We start from the raw sequence: 17,362 nt of genomic DNA, 5'->3' as shown, positions 1-17,362 counted from the left end.
AGAGTCTGCCTTGTCAGGGGCAGAGCTGCACTTCTATCAACACCGATATTCTGAGCCCAGTGCTGTACATCATAAGAGATCCACAGTCACAGCGTCTGCTATTACAGGCAAGAGACGCAGCGGTAGCACAAACCTGATTCAAGTCCGGTCGATACTGAGCGGCATCACTTCCTTAAATACCTGAAGAAAAAAAAAGCAACAGTTAGCGTGTTGTCACAGTTCATACTTTTGACCAGCTTTGGTTTATTTTCTCCTCAGAAACGCTGGCTTGTCAGGGCCAGAGATGCACGTTTCTCTTCATAAAGACTCAGAGCCCAGTGCAAGTCATCAGGGGAACCACAGCTAAACCCACTACAGCAGGAATCAATGTACACGTACAATTAAATCATAGGTTCTAGGTATCAAACTTCACATTTAGTATACGATACTGTTTTTTCTTTAACATTTTCAGTGATGTGCTCCAAGCAGACTACTTTACAGTATTAACTTTCACATACATATTACAAACCTCTCTGGACCCAATCGAAGCTTTGTCTAGGAGTGGATCCACTTGTTGAAGGTGACCTGAAAAGGACAAAAGCAAGTGTTAACGTTACAGCATTTCTATCTCTGTAACATTTAAGCAGCATTCATCCATCGTCTCCTCAGAAACTCTGGCTTGTCAGGGCCAGAGATGCACGTTTCTCTTCATAAAATCAGAGCCCAGTGCAAGTCATCAGGGGAGAGAAAGTACTACTCAATACTGCTAACGTTGCACTATATCGTATGCCAACGAAATGTAATACACATGTTGTGCAGCTACTTATGTTGCGATAACTCTGAGCTGTAGGTCATGATATAGTTAGCTACCATGCTAACATCACCAGGTCATTTAGGCGTACCACGTGGAGCTAGGCCCGCGGGGTTAACGGCTGCTTTAGGCTGTTTGTATATAAGAGCGAACGACAGTAACGGTCAACAATCAAAGCACAATTTAGAACCGTGTCAGTTAGATATGACATGCTTTAGCAGACAACACGTGTCCGATGAGGCCATACGCCGCAGGTCGGAGCCACGTGTCATCGGGTAACGCACATATTCGATAATATATCCACCAAAACAGACTTTTACTGTCATAAACCACTCCAATATCACCAACGATTCCCGCAATGTTTTACTGCCAACAGCTTATGTTACAGTTAATCAAACCGAATGAAAGTTTAACGGAACGTGAATTAGCTGTGGTATAAACCAGCGGTAATCTGCGGTAACGTTAGCCGCAGAACTGCAATAATAATTCAAATATTGGATGATTAAAAAAATACTCCACATCAGTGAACCGCATAATATCTACTTACCAGTACCACCAGAGACGTTACAGTCGAGGCGAACGAATGACTGATGCCTCATCTGCTTCCTCCTTTTACATGTCGCTTCGTGTATTAAATATTGGCGGTTAGCGGCCGCTTTAGAGAACACTACCGCCGCCTAGTGCACCGGAGTAGAAATACATGTAGATTTTAAATACATGTGTTGACATCGTCAGAACTGAATTGAGATCATATAGAAGAGAAACACAACAGGTCTAGCATTTTTCTCTCTCCATTAGAAAGTAATGTAAGCTGTTGTGTTGAGTTGCTAAGTGAGAAGTGAGTTTGCTCTGAGTTACCATAAGAGCTCTCTTAGAAGCAGTGTTCCGGTGTATGTGTCTGGGGCTTTTATTGTGAAGGCTAAACGGAAAGAGGGAACGAGAAAAACGGTTCTACGGACATCTGTGAAAAAGGAATAATGTTCATCTTGGTGCAGACTACAGAGCCCCGTGCTATTATTTTATCACTATAAGCTTTACATAACATGTAGCCAGTCTCTGAGTTAATTTGTGTGTATTTAGAATCGTGAGTATTTCTGCCCTCTAGTGGCATTACAGTGCCACTGCACTCTACTAGTAAAGTCAAACGCAACACAACATAATAGTACTTCCGAATAATACTTTCAAAATAAAACGATTACAAGCGATGTAATTACGCATTATGGCCACCAGAGGGCATCAATCCTCGTGAATTTTAAATACAAGAGTGTTGAAATTATCCGAACTGATTTGAATCAAGGTCAAAGAAATAAGATACACAACCGGTTTAACACGTTTTACAATGTGTTTTTCTCTGCATTAGACATGAACTTACAAGGATAACTGTGGTGGGTACTTATACACTAACTACCTTCTAGCAGGACAATCATTACAGCAGAAGAAGCAAGTCTCGGATCCGGACAAGCTGTGTGTTTTAATAATCACGGGTATTTCTGCCCTCTAGTGGTTATTTTGACTGAATATCGACCTTACAAAGCAGATGTGTTGAGGCAAGATGTATCAATGCCTCAATAAACAGAGACAACTATAAATAAAGTATGTTGGTGGCTTTCAAAATGGGGTGTATAGTCTTCCGAAATATTTTAGATGAGATGTGTGGAATTAGTTTCAAAGAGACCAGTTGACGTGATAGGACTAATTACGAAGGGTCACAACAGTGAGGTGTACACTTACATACAGATTTGACTCTCGGTTCTAACGTCCTGCACTGAGTCACTCTCCAGAGATGCAGAACAGCAGTTTTACCGGCAGATATCCATTTTGAATGTCAAAGCTTGGACACAATCAATTTCAAACACAACTGCATGTAGTTCAGCTCGTGGCAAAGTCAATGACATGCAGGTGTGAGAGCAGATGAGAGCGTTGACTTCTGTTTTAGATCAGTTGGACCCATATTGTTCAGTGGGTGGCCTGAGATATGCCTTTAAACGTATTATGAAGCCTGGTTTCATTCATATGTTAAAATGTATACTTATGTCACATCAACGTCAACAAGGTAAGTGCACTTGCCAAAACATTTGCAATCAACACTATTTTTAATGTGCAACTGCATGCTGAATCTATACTGCATAAACATTACTGAACATTCAACTGTACTCACCGTGTTCCACTTTCTGCCTCTTATGGCTACTATCATACATACTATTTAATCACAGGATCCACAGTGTTGTCATGATATCTGTTTCCTATCCTTCCAGATGTGATTATAGGATTCCGAACAGAAGATTACTGTTTCCTATGAGCTGGTTGTAGCTGGGCGGTAACAGCTGCCGAGTTATTTACATGGCAAGTTCTGGCAAGGCAAAGTTTCACAAGTTCAGCATGTCATGAAGCAAGAGCGGCATATGTGAGTGTGAACAGTTCTTCTTCAGGGGTCTCTGACTTCAAAGAATAACACACACACACATGCACACACACACACACCGGATGTATCCTCCAGCTGTGGAGGCGGGCTTACTGAACTATCCCGAGGGAGTGTTGAGGGGAGGAAGAGGGGGCATAGAGACAAACACATGGATGTTGAGTTGTCCTTATCTGGTAATGCTACTTCGTGATTCTTTGCAAAATAGTAAAACATAGTTAATAGCCCAATTGACAGACAGACACACACACACACACACACACACACACACACACACACACACACACACACACACACACACAATATAGCCGACCTCTTTAAGAGGTTAAGACTACTGTGAGGAAGGTGAAGCGAGTGAATGAAAGAGAAAAACAGACGATCTTCAACAAGTGGTGGAGTTCAAAGAACAAGAGTTTCCTGCAGCTGTTTTGGCGAGAGAGGGTAAGAGAGAGAGAGAGAGAGAGAGGGAGAGAGGGAGGGAGGGATTGGGGGATTGTGAGGAAGAAGGAGGGAAGAAAAAAAAAAAGAAGCCAACTCATCTGACACAAACAGTGGGCCAAAGAAAAGGGAAGAGCAGGAGCAGCACTGTCCAGCACGAGTGGAAAATCAAAGTGGGAGAGGACGAGGAGAAGTGTAAAGAAGACGAGACGGAGCGAGAGAAGGAGCCTCAGAGTCTGCACGAAGATTGAACTGGATAAAAGTTTGAAGCTGCCCAACAAAAGAAGGAAAGGGGGTTTGAAGCTGAGAGGGCCCCAACATTTACAGAGGTAAGCAACTGGGAGCGGCTTGTTAGCCTTCCATGGCTGTAGCTGCATGTCAGAGAGATCTAATGGAGGGATTGAGCTCCTATTTCTGCCCTGTGAGTTCATTTGTTACTATATATTTCCTCTATGCAATGTGTGTGTGCGGTGAGTTATGTGTGACAGATGAAACGGGGACAGGGGGGGGGGGGGGGGGAGTGAGTGTGTGTGCCAGACTGGGTGCAGGATTCAGGGGTGAAAGACTTGGTTGGTTGGAAACTCCAGACGGGATCTTATCAACGCGAATGACCTCCAGGTTCAGTCAGTTGTGCAGATTTTACATGAAAAGTTAGAGTTTTATATCCTGGGAGGACTGGGTCGCTACAGGACTTTGGAAAACTGGGGGAACAAATTTCCTGTCTGACCTGCCAAGAGATTCTAAAAAGTCTGGAGGCCCCATGGTGGAATTAGATCTGCGCTGGTAGGCGGTAAGTTATAAAGTGTACTCGGTGTATAACTTATAGGACAGTGAAATGTATGCAAATGTAAGTACGTGATTCTACAACGAGCTTCTAACCTTCGTAGCTCAATGAAAGTCAGAATGTTACGAACATCAGAGATGACACAGAGAGCCAATCAGAAGTTCCAGTCAGGCTTTGCTAACTTAAATGTGTTTCATTTATATATCTTTATATTCTTGTTATTTTTAAGTTATTTACATGTTGAGGATACAGAGGCCCACCCCAGCCTTTTTGAATAGAATGTTTGAATGTTTGAATGTTTGAATTGATCATAAAGTCTATGAATTGATATTTGGAAGGCCTATGGTGCTCTCAGTAGATATGGAGGTGCACAGCACGCTTTCTCTTTTCCATAGACAGATCATAATGCTTATGAACGGTATAAAATCACATTTGAGAGGCTTGTAAGATTACAGCGAAGTGACTTGCTTGTGTACTAAGAGGGTAAATCTCATATACAGTTGGGATTAAATTCCCACAGGCACTTTGCTTGTGTCATGAGATCGGAGACAATTTCACTGAGTCAAACTTGCAGGAATGCACCAAATGATTTGATATTAGGGAAGGGACAGCAGAGCTCCCCCACCCCCACTTTCCTCTGGAGACTCAGACACAGTACCCCGAGGAGACCACGGCAGCCAGCGGACAGGAAGTCCAGGTCAAGGGTTAAAAGTGAGGCGATTCATTATTTTCTCTGACCTCCGGCAGAACACAGGGTTGTGTAATCCACGAGACCTCGGCGGCTGAGTAACACAGCAGTAAGCCGAGGAAGAGCGAGGCAGGGAGCGGCATGGCATTATGCTCCGACTGCAGCACGTGATGCCCCGTGAACAGCAGGATGTGGAGGGAAATCATTGAATCTAATCGTGCGCCAAACAGAGGCACGGAGAGACGGCTGCAGCGAGGAAGAACAGGCTGTGGGTGGGTGGAGCTCTGCTGCCAGTGCATCGAGGGTTTCAAACACCAGAAGGCAAAACTGCTACGTGCTTAAATATTTAGCTGGGAAAGTTTATTTTTTGGAAGTGGAACCAGACGAGCAGAAAGTCATTCAAAGATCTCAAGTACTTCGTGTCGATCACTTCATTTTGAGACAGGCAGAACTTTGCACTTGTTTCTTTCCTAAATGAGTGTGAATGATAGGATGTGATGACCTTTACCCCCTATTGATTTTAGACTCATGTTTCAAAGATGGATTGCATGCCTTGATTTACTGTACACATCAACTTCCAACAGCAGCTACACTCTAATGGGTCTAGAGAGCCTCCATTATATGAGCGGCCATTTATCTGAGGGGACAGCAGATGCTCTCCGATCACAGACCGTCAAGTAGACATACTGCACAATAAAACAGTGATTCCCAACCAGTGGTACTTGTACCGCAGGAGATACTTCTGCAGTCGTACCCCGTACATGCAATTCATTTTTCATCAATAATCAAATGTCCACTGTAAATAAGTAATTCATATTTGTGACTCTAATTTGTCAAAATGGGGTAAGTGAGTTCATCTGTCAGGGGGCCATGAGAGGACGTGGTTTCCTAATGGACATGTGGTTCTCCACTGACTCCCATGTGGAGGGATTTGTGATGTTTTGAACTGAATTATGAAACATAATCAGATTGATCATGTGAGAGTACAGTCTATAATAATAAGAGTCACATACTGTACATTCACAGTTTCTGCTGAACTGAAATACAGTGTCATGGTCGAGATTGTCACTCAAGAAAGGCTAATTTTATAACACATACTCTATACATATCATATTTTTGATTTAAATAACATTTCATAGTTGATGCAAAGCCCCAAAGACTTCATTCCCAACACACGGAAGCTGATTACAGAAAGGCCAGTGTGCAGATTAAAAAGAAGAGCGATGCCACACTAATCATGTGCTCTGTACTCTCTCAGAGAACAGGATGTCGACGCCACCGTCAGGCAACAGCAGCGAAGATGCCAGCAATCGCAGCTTCTGGATGGTAAGACTGTGTGTGTGTCTCTGTCTTTGTCTGTTTGTCTTCAGGGACAAGAAAGACTTCCCCTGGTCTCTCAGGTCTCGGTGACCTTCCTGTTCTAACCAGACGGAACAGTTTTGTCGTTGGGGCTGCGTATCAGTGTGAACAAGGCTGTGCTTTTATTTGTGAATGTGAATAGTAACCTTCGTACACTCTGGATTGACGTGCTTGGGTTAACTGTGTTCCAGGGAGGTTTTGTGATAGCGCGCAGCTCATTAGGTATTTGATTGTCTGTGTTTCTCGACAAAGTCGACCGTAAAGCTCGGGGGCTCGTGTCTCTGGGGATCCAGGACACGATTTTTCCATTTTCCTTTCTCTCTGTAACATCATTGTTCTGCTATAGCACTGCTGCATGACGTTTTTATTTGTGGGTTCTTCTGCTTGGTCAGGTGTTCAGCTGCTATGAGATCTTTTCGCTTCTTTTCTGATGTTACATTCATTTGTCCAAAGTGACTTTAGGCGAACGTTAGACAGTGACTTCCTGAAGTCCTGTGAGTTTGAGGTGTGCTGGGAGGTGGATTCTGTTACCTTCAGATGGAGCCAGCCGTTCCAGCTGTTTTCTGTGCTGAGCTAACTGCCGGCAGTATCTTATTGGCAGGATATTGTTCATCATGTTTCATTCACAGTTCTGTACCGTTTCATTGAGAATAATTCCCATGATAACACGTGATGAATTACACTCACAGTTAAACGGAACTTGTTTATACTTCTATTTCAGCATAAGTCTTGAGAAATATCCGTAACCTTTTGTGTAATTTGCTCAAATCGTCTTTACTCCAATTCAGCCCCAGTAACAAACATCAAACTATCTTTCTTTGCACTCTGTTTACGAGACTCAGCTCTGCTTTGCCACCATGTTTTTAAAGCTGTAAACACTTCCAACATTCAAAGTGCCCGACTCTCTAATTTGAGTGTGCTGCCGCTTTAACGCCGGCTTTGTCTCCCGTTGGCCTCGATGTGCTTCCCCACTTTCATCTCTTCCCTCCTGTAATTTTGGCAGCCTCCTGTTGTGTTGGACGTGTTTCCAGGCCAGTTCGTCTGTGTCATCCTGCCGACATGCTGGAGGGCTGTCTGTCATCAGACCTAGGTTCTTTTGTTTTGGATTTGCAAAGTCACCACCACTTTAACATATTGGCAATTATCGTGCATTCTGTATAAGTGTACTAATAGATGCATGCAGCTGTGATGCATTAGTCTCAGCCCTGGGCCCATATTACTCTACTACCGTCTTCTTCACTCATAGAGACGTTCTATGATGCGTCTCTCTACACACATCCTTTTGCTGTTTTCAAGTACAAAAGAAACAATGATGGTGTTTATGAAATCTGCAACAGACTGTAAACTGGACTGATTGGCCTTGTTATTCTTTTAAGACAAACATTTCCATCTAAATACAGAAGCTGGCATGAATATAGTTCACTCCTACTATTCTACTTCCAATACGACTACTGCTATGACCACTACTACTACTACTACTTCTACTACTACTACTACTACTACTACTACCACTACTACTACTACTACTACTACTACTACTACTACTACTACTACTACTACTATTACTACTACTACTACTACTACTACTACTACTACCACTACTACTACTACTACTACTACCACCACTACTACTACTACTACTACTACTACTACTACTACCACTACTACTACTACTACTACCACTACCACTACTACTACTACTACTACTACTACTACTACTACTACTACTACTACTACTACTACTACTACCACTACTACTACTACTACTACTACACCTTTTACTATTTCTATACTATGACTACTATTGCTATAACTATCAGTGTTGGTAGTACTGCCAGTACTTCAACAGGTTTACTGCAGCTTGGTAACTGCTAACATTACGTCTGCTGGTGGTCCTTTATAGTCTGGATATGTATCCATACGTATATATGTATGAATGAAATGTGATTTTTTTCAGGGGAACCCTGTGGCCACTTTCTTCGATACTGCGTTTTATTGCTCCAGATTCTCGAGTCGCTGATTTGCATCTGCCTCAGAGATTGGCCAACTGGGTCCCTGCAGCGTTACCGTTGGCCTCAAACTGGATTCCTCAGCTGTTTCTGTTTAATTCTCAGACGAGTGAGGAGAATCAGTGCAAACCACAACAGGCAGAAAGAACGAAAGAAGGAAAAGAGAGAGAAACAGCAGGCCACTAAGACGAAGTACTCCGATTGGTTCTGATTAGAGCAAAAGGAAACTAGTGTTTCATTCAAAGCATCAAGTCTACAAGTCTTTGAGGAGCAATTGTTTTTGTGAAGAGGGAAATATCAACTATCAGAGATTTTGCCAAATAAAATAACAAATAGAATGAAGAGCATTATGGCTGACAATATCAAGAGGCATGAACAAACTGAGAAGAGCTGCGCACTGAGTGCTGTGTGAAACCTTTTTAGTGTATATGAAAAGTATGCAGACAGTTTTAGCGTCAATGATAAGACAGAAGTACACCGTTCATCAGCCGAGAGAAACCTCTGCTCACTTCTGTCCCTGTCTTACTGATACATGTTCATTTTATGGTATTTGCAAGAAGCGCATTGCCTCAGATGATTTAACGCAACATGGCAACATATATGGTGTCCAGAAACATTCGAGCAGCTGTCTAAACGCGTCAGTGACGAACAGATAGAGTCCGACAGAGTGAAAAAGAGAGTAGGAGTGAGTGCTGAGCTCACGGCGGCTGCCAGGAAAATTGCAGAGATTTCCAAATACCACATCCACAAACAACAGATATGTTATTACAGTAAGGGCCTTGCATCTGCTGCTCTCTTGTCCTCTCTCCTTTTTTTATGGCCAGGCCTCGTCCTCGCGTCCGCTGGCCAAACCCTGCGCTGCATTCGATTTGACCACAGGACACCTAATGCCGCTTCAGTGTCACTTGTGGCACGTGGGGCTTGACCTTAGACGGCTGCAGCAGTGACACAGCTGTGGAAGGAGATGTGCATGCAAGCTGGACCTTGTTATGACTGACTGACAAGAGAATGTGATACGGACCAATATTGACTGTTCAATGTCGAACTGGTGTCACTGATTAATAATGGCCACATACCACTTAGCTGTGCTGTTTCAAATATGTGTGCAAGCTGGTTAACTGGCACAGTGACTGGGAGACCTAAATGGAACAGAGCAATGATTAAAGGGATAGAGATTCCAGCAAATACGCTTCTTCCCTTTATTGCCGAGTGTCAGATGAGAAGATCGAAACCATTCTCGCGTCTGAACAGTAAATAAGTAGCCGGAGCCAGCAGCCTGTCAGGAGAGTGGCATCAATCTGCTCATTTAACTCTTGGCAAGAGAGTGTAAGTGTTTCTTCCTAAAATGTTGAACTATTCCTTTTAATGTATTTAAAAACACAGAAGCACAGAAGCACAGCACAGGCGCTACATGAATAACGTTGAATTACTGGAGAGAGGAGGAGTGCTGCTGTTAGCCTATCAGTAGTAATAAAATGACTGCTGCAGCCAATAATAGCAGTACAGGTTGTAATACTTGTAGATGTAGTTGCAGTAGATGTAGTAATAGTTTTAATATCTAAATAAAACTATCACTAACAGAAGTAACAGTCATGGTATTAGCAACATTAATGGTAACACTCAGTAGCAGTAGAAGTAAACGTGGCAGTAAGAGTCGTGCTGACTCGGATCGTTTTAGTGGGTTCACATTTCTAAATCACTTTGTCTCAATGAGTTTGTGTCTACATGCTGTTGCCACTCTGCCAGGATTAAACTGAGCAGATGAAAATGTTTGTATTAACTGGCATTGAAATGGTGAAGATAAAAAGGAAATCAACTAAAAGCCTGTAGTGAATACTGGAAAGAATATCGACCATTTCTGGCTTTTTTTTAACCCCAAAACACGATTATGTTATTGGGTATTAATATCAGGGTTTAAAACGCTGAGGTCATTAATCCTCTTGTTTATTTTGGGTGAACAGTAGATCTTCCTCTCTCTTTGTGTCCTGGCAGCCTGGGAACTATCAGCCCACTGTGAAGCGAACAGAAGATGCCTTCCAGGCCTGCAATGACATCGTGGCGTGTTTCCAAGAGAGAGCTCGCGTGGAGCGGCAGTACGCCCAGCAGCTCAGTGAGTGGAGCAACAAGTGGAAGCCAGTCGTGGACTCCAGTAAGTACTAGTTCTGTCTGCAGCATGTTACTACTACTACTACTACTGTGATCATACAATCTCCTTTTTGTGATAAGAGATGGTAATATATATATTCTTGTTTCTATTATATGTTTCATGTAAAGAGTGGCTGGTCATTACAATTGTTTCTAAAGTACAAAGAACATTTGTGTTTCCGCGGTGTTCGTTGTCTTCCCTCAGGTCCTCTATACGGTTCTCTTCTGAAGGCTTGGCAGTGTTTTCTGTCCTCTGCTGACCGGCTGGCCTCCTTACACGCCTCCATCTGTCGCTCCCTGGTGTCGGAGGATGGAGACAGGGTCAGGACCTGGCAGAAGGACACCTTCCACAAGAAGTTGTTTGGAGGCTTCAAGGAGTCCCAGGACATTGAGACGGGCTTTACACGCGCTCAGAAGCCATGGGCCAAACGACTTAAAAAGGTCTGCATTTTCCAGATTTCTTCACAAATGGATACTCATTAAGTAAAAGGCCTCAATTCAAGGTTTATATTTGGACCACCGAGACCTAATGCACCACAATTTGATTCTAGGAATGAGCTACAGACTTTCAAAGCCAGGTGCATCTTAGTTTTCAAAATTATACTCGCAGGTTGAATTGCTCTTGAACGTCATGACAAGTCCATGTAGACAGACACATTTCCTTCGTGAACAATGTGTCTTGCATTGTCCTTATCCATTTACGACTGTAGATAATACGTTATGTTCCGGTTCCTCCGCAGTTGGATAAAGCCAGGAGAGCGTACCACAAAGTGAGCCGCAAGGAGCAGGCAGCCAGGGAGCGAGAGGTACACAGTAAGGGAAACCCGGACGTCGCCATCGATAAACAGAAGAAGATCCAAGAGGAGAGAGAGCTGGCTCAACAGGAGGCTGAGAAGGTAGGCAACATGTTTCATCTCGTTCTTATTTTCATTACGTTTTGATGATTTTTGACTGGGTCTGATTGGAATCCATCTGTTCCGGATTATCGACTGAATTTGTCAATGATTATAGGCACTCTGTGGAGTCTTTGACCACTAGTTGTGCTATAGAGCAGTGTATTCATGAGTTGGTGCCCAAGGTGTTGTATCTCGTGCACACGCACAAGCTTGCGATGATGCAGCAGACTTTCCCGCAGACTGTTTCAGGCTATTTTCAACTCAAACGGCAAACAAAATGTTGCTGCGAGTCACTGGTCGTAATGCATTACTTACTCTGCCCAACTGCAAAAATGAAAATGAGAAAAATAAGAAAAAGAAAAATGGCCACCATTCAACGTATCCGTGGTTTAAAGGTGTACAATGCCAACTCTTTTTCCTGGCTACTGGGCTGGCTCACAGATCGACAGTCGTTGGCGCCAAGAAACCTTGAAATGCCAACAACAGGCAGGAAAGAACAAGAAGAGTTTTGTTCAACTTTTTATTTTTTTACATTTCGTTGTCAATCCAGTTATAATTGAACCTTTGTCTAGGGAGTTAGGGGTGAGGATAGGGTAACTTATAACTTTGTGTGAGTGTCTATGAATATGTAAATCCGATGACACCCCTGAGCAGTGTGTGAAAGCGTGTCTCAATGTTCAGGTCCGTGCCCGCTATGAAAAAGTCCTTGAGGAGGTGAACCGCTACGCTCCGCGCTACATGGAAGAGATGGAGTCCATCTTTGACCAATCGCAGGACGAGGAGCGAAAGAGGATTGTCTTCCTCAAACAGGCCTTTCTCTCCATCCACAAACTCCTGGACATTACCAACAATGAGAGGTGAACAACTACGTTTTGCTCGTCTTTAGAGCTAAGTATTTAAAAATCAATAATTTGACTTCATTTAGCCCTTATCAAAAGCTGTTCAGCAGCATATTGCATTGCTCAGTGACTCACTTCCAATCTATTAAAGGAAATAATAACAATAAAAGCAATTCAATTACTTCATGAAATCTGCAGGGGCCACAGGGGGATGATAGAAACGATACTCTATTAATCTGCTTAATTTGTAGGTAACACTTTACTTAAAATGGATGTGGATGACAGTGCAAGTAGATTATCTGCCAATTCGAGGTTTAAATGAACTTCAGTTACAGTATAAGCATCAGAGGAACATACGCAGGTTAAATTAAAATGAATACCACCATCCTCTTACAGTACGTTATGATTATAATTGTAAAATAATTCAAATGTCAGTTGATATGTGAGCAGTGATAACAGTTGAAATGTCAGTTGAACTATTTGAACTATGTGAAGTATGTGGATAACAGCTCTGTATTGTATAAATCAAGTTCAGTTCTGCATTGGTGTGCTTCAGATTAAGTATTTGTCGATCTCATTTTGGATTCTCTTATTTACTCTCCACCACTTATTCAGTGTGAGGGCTGTGTACAATGAGCTCCACAACACATTGATGACCATCGATGAGCACGAGGACCTTCGCTGGTGGAAAAACACCAACGGGCCCGGCATGCCCACCGACTGGCCGCACTTCCAGGTATTTCAGTTGTTGTCCCTCTCCAACCAATTTTATGACTAAAATGGTTGGTTCGATGTGAAGTTCAATTCTTAATATTTAGTTTTTAGGTCTGAAGTTAAATGTTTGGTCATTATTTTTTTCAAATATTTTTTAAGGAATGGATGCCCGAGAAGAAAAACAAAAAAGGGAAGAAGGAAGTCGAAAAGAAAGGAACAATAGAGAGGAGGTGAGTATTTATTATTTAATTAAAGAGATCGTTCTATAAAGCTTGCTGTAGCTGATCAGACATCCATCTGCCTCCGTCTCTGCTGTTTACCTCTCTGTCTCTTTCTTTTCCTCTAGTGTGATTATTGGAGGAGTGAGAGTAAGAGCTATGTATGACTATGTTGGCCAGGAGACAGATGAGCTGTCTTTTAAAGCGGGTAAATACACACGTACAATCCTACAGAACCTACCATACTGCACTCGTTAAAACTAGTGTGCAAAAGTGTACATTATTGTCTGTAATTATTGTAAATTGTCATACTATCGAATTATACTTCAAAATATCATATTTCTTCGTCAATGCAATTGTCTTTTTAAAGGCGGAATGATTAGTTGACTTATTGATCTGCAGAAAATGTAATATTCGTCAAAAAATAGTTAACAATTCACGGCTCCGAACTTCTCCCATGTGAATATTTGTTTCACTGTTCAGATATTGAATATCTCTGGGTTTGGACAAGCAAGCTGAAGACGTCACCTTTAGCACTGGGAAACTGAAATTGTCCTTTTTTTAAAAAACAAAAACTATTCATCGATAAAAAATATAGCTGGTTGCAATCCTAATTTTGTATTTCTGTATCCCTTCAGGTGAGGAGTTTTTGAAGATAGAGGATGAGGATGATCAGGGCTGGTGTCGGGGGATGAAGGACGACGGGTGTGAGGGGCTTTACCCAGCCAACTATGTCGAGGTGGTGTAGTTTAGACGGAAAATGGTAATTCTTTCTACACCACATGGTTAGTTTCACTGTGGAAATCACAACCTGGTTTAACGTCTAAATGTCAGAAACATCAAATCAATGCTGTAAAGAGAAACACCAAGTAGCTCTCAGCCAAAGATCTGGTCTACGATGAGAGTACGATCACACTTAAAGAGGATATTTTAGCATCCAGATATTTTGAAAAACTATCCAGGTTGTGTGATCTCTCGAAGGATTTTAAGAAATGTTTTAATATATACAGTATGCGTAGACCACTTGTACTAAAGCCATACAATAAACAATGCTTTAATGTAAAAAAGTGCTCTTAAGGTAAATAACTAGCCATTTGGTGCTGACATTGCATTACAGGACTGCTTTTCCTTGAGCTGTTTTTATTTCTTTACACCTCAACACATTGCTATTAAAATGCTCACAAAGCCTCTCAACATATGAAGAAAGTAACTCGAATACTGTGATTCTAAATAATCCAAAGCACCAAAGCACAAGTGGAGTTAGCTTGATAGAAGTAGATAACCACAAGACCTGTATTTCTCTTCTGTTTTATGAAGGAACAGTTTGACATTTTTAGGAATATGGTTTGCTATCAAATAAAAAACACAATGAGATGGGAAGATTGATTTCTGTGCTGTTTTGATTTCTGTGCGTTTCTGTGCTGGAAAACCGCCAAACGATGGAGAATACAAAGTATACTGAAAAACAAGTGCTTCAATCGCAGTGCAAATGAAAATACTCCATTATTAGATAACGCCTGCAATTAGAATTGTACTCTAACCTGCAAGAACTGATTTTCTGAATGTGACACAAGGGAAAAAGAGAAAGGCATACTTGTCCACTGGCAAGGAGAAAGGTAAACTGATATTGCCTATATCAGTTTAAACAACCTGCATATAGTGATGAGAGAGAACCAAAACAGTAAAGCTGCTGCCAGACAGCGAAACAACTTACTGTAAAGCTCTGTAAAGCTGCAGGAGCTGCAGATTTGGGTGATTATTCTTTAAAGATTCATATAAGAAACCCCTTTTACATTTCTGTTTTCATTTGTCATTGTTATTATAGAAAAAATATCAATTAAATATCAGATGTCATCAACTTTAGAGCCACTTTTAAAAAGTGAAATAAAAAGCACAGACTCTGTGTTCTTTATTGATCTCTAGGTGCTCCACTGTTTCATTTTAGCATACCATGAGGAGGAAAGAAGCCACTGCGAGGAAAGGACAGGCAGCTTCGCCCCAAAACAATCCGTCAAAAATAATTTCGCCAATGACTAAAACCCTCATGACACCTAAAAATACTCTTTAGCAAGAGAAGTGGCACAAAGGCCACAGGCAGTGGTAGACATGGCAAGTAGGAAGAAGTCACTTTGTCATCCTTCATCTTGTTTTCAACAAGCTGAGGAGTTCATTTATGGGGAATGACGAACCGAGTCCATAACCTGAGAGCTTGTTTTCCGCAGTGGAGTGTTCTGCCAGCTCTGTTACGGAGTAGACTGTATATTGTCTTGGCTTTGGTCCACGAACCCTTAAAAGAAATAGGTTATTACCTGCAACACCCTGACAATCCTGATTGATCATCGTCAGACAAAAAATGTATTTGCTGGGGAGTTGAGCCTTCATGACAAAACTGACCCTCATTCATACTTTGATTTCATGTAAAAATGATGTAAAGAACGCGTGATAAGAATCTAATGATGTGAAAGTTATGAGCTCGCACTAGACATTTTATTTGGCAGCTTCACCTGTGGGCCACTTTAGACATAACTCAGAGGCTTGTAATTGGTCGTGCAGAAATTCGATCTGCGTCCAGGGCTCAATGTGTTTTTGTGTCACATTAGAGGAAGAGCTGAAGGGGAGCAAGTTGTATTTATGCTTCAGTCGTTTTACAAGGGAACAAAGAACGGATAAAAGCAATACTGAGAGAAGGAGACTTTTACAATTTCCTCAAGTATTTAACTTATCTTTAGATCGGACACTTTGTTACTATCCATTTTGACTTTTCTTCGTGCCGTCATACTTTTCAGAGTGAATTGGTCGCATCTCACCAATCTCACCAGCTCATTTATACTGTAGGTGCAATGTAAACACACCCATTACCAGACGCTTGTTTGTCAGAACAATAATGAGTAGAAACGGCTCATTTGCACGCTAATAGTCTCATGATATTCAATTTACTGACACCAAGCTTTTAAATACCAACTGCTCAACAGTTTTAGCTATTGCTCTCATCAGGTCAACATGCGGACACCCTCTCAGTGCAGGAGTGTTGACTCCTTAAACCTAGCCTTATTTATTGCATAAGACTTCCTCATTGGTAATCAACTAAAAAAAAAAATCAGTGCATGATCATTACGCAAATGCCAATGGTCACCATTCACTTAGGTCACTGTTTTTTGCGTCTTAGTTCAGAAGACGACCGGCTTGACGTTATCCTATTGTCCAACAGAGGGAGCTAAAAGATCAACAGCAGAGCCCTCAGCAGGCCTGTCTTGAGGAGAAAAATGCACGCAGGGGTGGCAGCATAATGGGAAAATGTCTTTATTCCCTCATCTCACATGTGGTGACAGGCAGAACTTTAGGTTGCCATGGAGAGCGCTGATGAAATGGGCCATAATTAACAGAGCCACAGAAGTTGGCTCAATGACATATTACATTTCGAGAAGTTAACGAGGAAATCACAAAGCTCCTCGAAGGCAAATTACTCTGTATGTGCATAATGTGTACATGTGACAAATGTTTGGAGTCACATTATGAGGTGAATATTACTCTACACTGCTGCGGCCATTTCTGCAGGGCTAATGAGGAGCATGTGATCTGCCCCGTGCAGGCTAGTCGAGGACTGAATGTGTGTGTGTCTGCATTTTTGAGACTGTATGTGTGTATAAAAGAGTGTGTGTGGATATGTGTGTGTGGTTGTGTGGGTGCTTTTGTGTGTTTGACTGTGTTGAGAGAATGAATGACGAACCTCCTTGTCAGAGAGACACAAAACATATGAACATTTTGTCAGTTGTCACACACTACTGTATACTCTCCAGCTCCTTGCTCCAGATATACTTTGGCATCTCTCTCTCTCTCTCTCTCTCTCTCTCTCTCTCTCTCTCTCTCTCTCTCTCTCCCTCAAATCCTCTCAGTCTCTTTCCCTTTGCTCTCCATAAGCTCCAGCTGCCCTGGGGAGGCTTCTGTCACAGCTAAGGGCCAACAGTGGGCCTGCTCGGGGGTTAACAGAGTAGCTAAGCACACAGGAGAAGTCGCCCAACCACCTGTAGACCTGCCAAGAGCACTTCAGCACAAACCGTCTGAC

General features: G+C 42.2%; 1 protein-coding gene and 1 long non-coding RNA gene across 5 annotated transcripts in view; one reads left to right on the top strand and one right to left on the bottom strand.

Moving 5' to 3' along the window:
• The window catches only part of LOC306786318, a 1,635-nt gene extending 222 nt beyond the window's left edge, over window positions 1-1,413 (bottom strand). Inside the window, exons 1-3 of one of the 3 annotated variants that reach the window (XR_013772478.1) lie at window positions 1,338-1,413; window positions 509-564; window positions 134-180 (exon numbers count right to left, since the gene is read on the bottom strand). This is a non-coding gene — a long non-coding RNA (uncharacterized lncRNA). Of the gene's footprint in view, window positions 1-133; window positions 565-1,337 lie in introns of all 3 variants that reach the window. The other 2 variants (XR_013772479.1, XR_013772480.1) reach the window with 2 other exon arrangements.
• A 2,341-nt stretch (window positions 1,414-3,754) lies between these two features.
• LOC306786412 (protein kinase C and casein kinase substrate in neurons protein 3) lies at window positions 3,755-14,685 on the top strand. 2 transcript variants are annotated; one of them, XM_079281179.1, is made up of 10 exons: window positions 3,755-3,976; window positions 6,378-6,445; window positions 10,480-10,636; window positions 10,838-11,073; window positions 11,373-11,528; window positions 12,210-12,385; window positions 12,983-13,103; window positions 13,241-13,311; window positions 13,428-13,507; window positions 13,938-14,685. In XM_079281179.1, exons 2-10 carry the CDS (start codon window positions 6,386-6,388, stop codon window positions 14,045-14,047), a joined length of 1,167 nt encoding a protein of 388 aa, XP_079137305.1. In that variant the 5' UTR covers window positions 3,755-3,976; window positions 6,378-6,385; the 3' UTR covers window positions 14,048-14,685. The 2 variants fall into 2 exon arrangements, with proteins under 2 accessions (XP_079137305.1, XP_079137306.1); XM_079281180.1 differs by lacking the exon at window positions 3,755-3,976 and adding an exon at window positions 4,190-4,437.
• Window positions 14,686-17,362: the final 2,677 nt, after the last annotated feature.

Source organism: Melanostigma gelatinosum (assembly GCF_949748355.1).
Source record: "Melanostigma gelatinosum genome assembly, chromosome: 13".
Lineage (NCBI taxonomy): Eukaryota > Metazoa > Chordata > Actinopteri > Perciformes > Zoarcidae > Melanostigma > Melanostigma gelatinosum.
Note: the sequence above shows the minus strand (reverse complement) of the source record. Positions and strands in the feature narration are given on the sequence as shown.

Coding starts and splice junctions, on each gene's coding strand:
- LOC306786412 (XM_079281179.1), top strand. CDS start 6,386: ATGTCGACGCCACCGTCAGGCAACAGCAGCGAAGATGCCAGCAATCGC. Junction 11,529..12,209: donor CTCAACAGGAGGCTGAGAAG/GTAGGCAACATG, acceptor CTCAATGTTCAG/GTCCGTGCCCGCTATGAAAA. Junction 12,386..12,982: donor GACATTACCAACAATGAGAG/GTGAACAACTAC, acceptor CCACTTATTCAG/TGTGAGGGCTGTGTACAATG.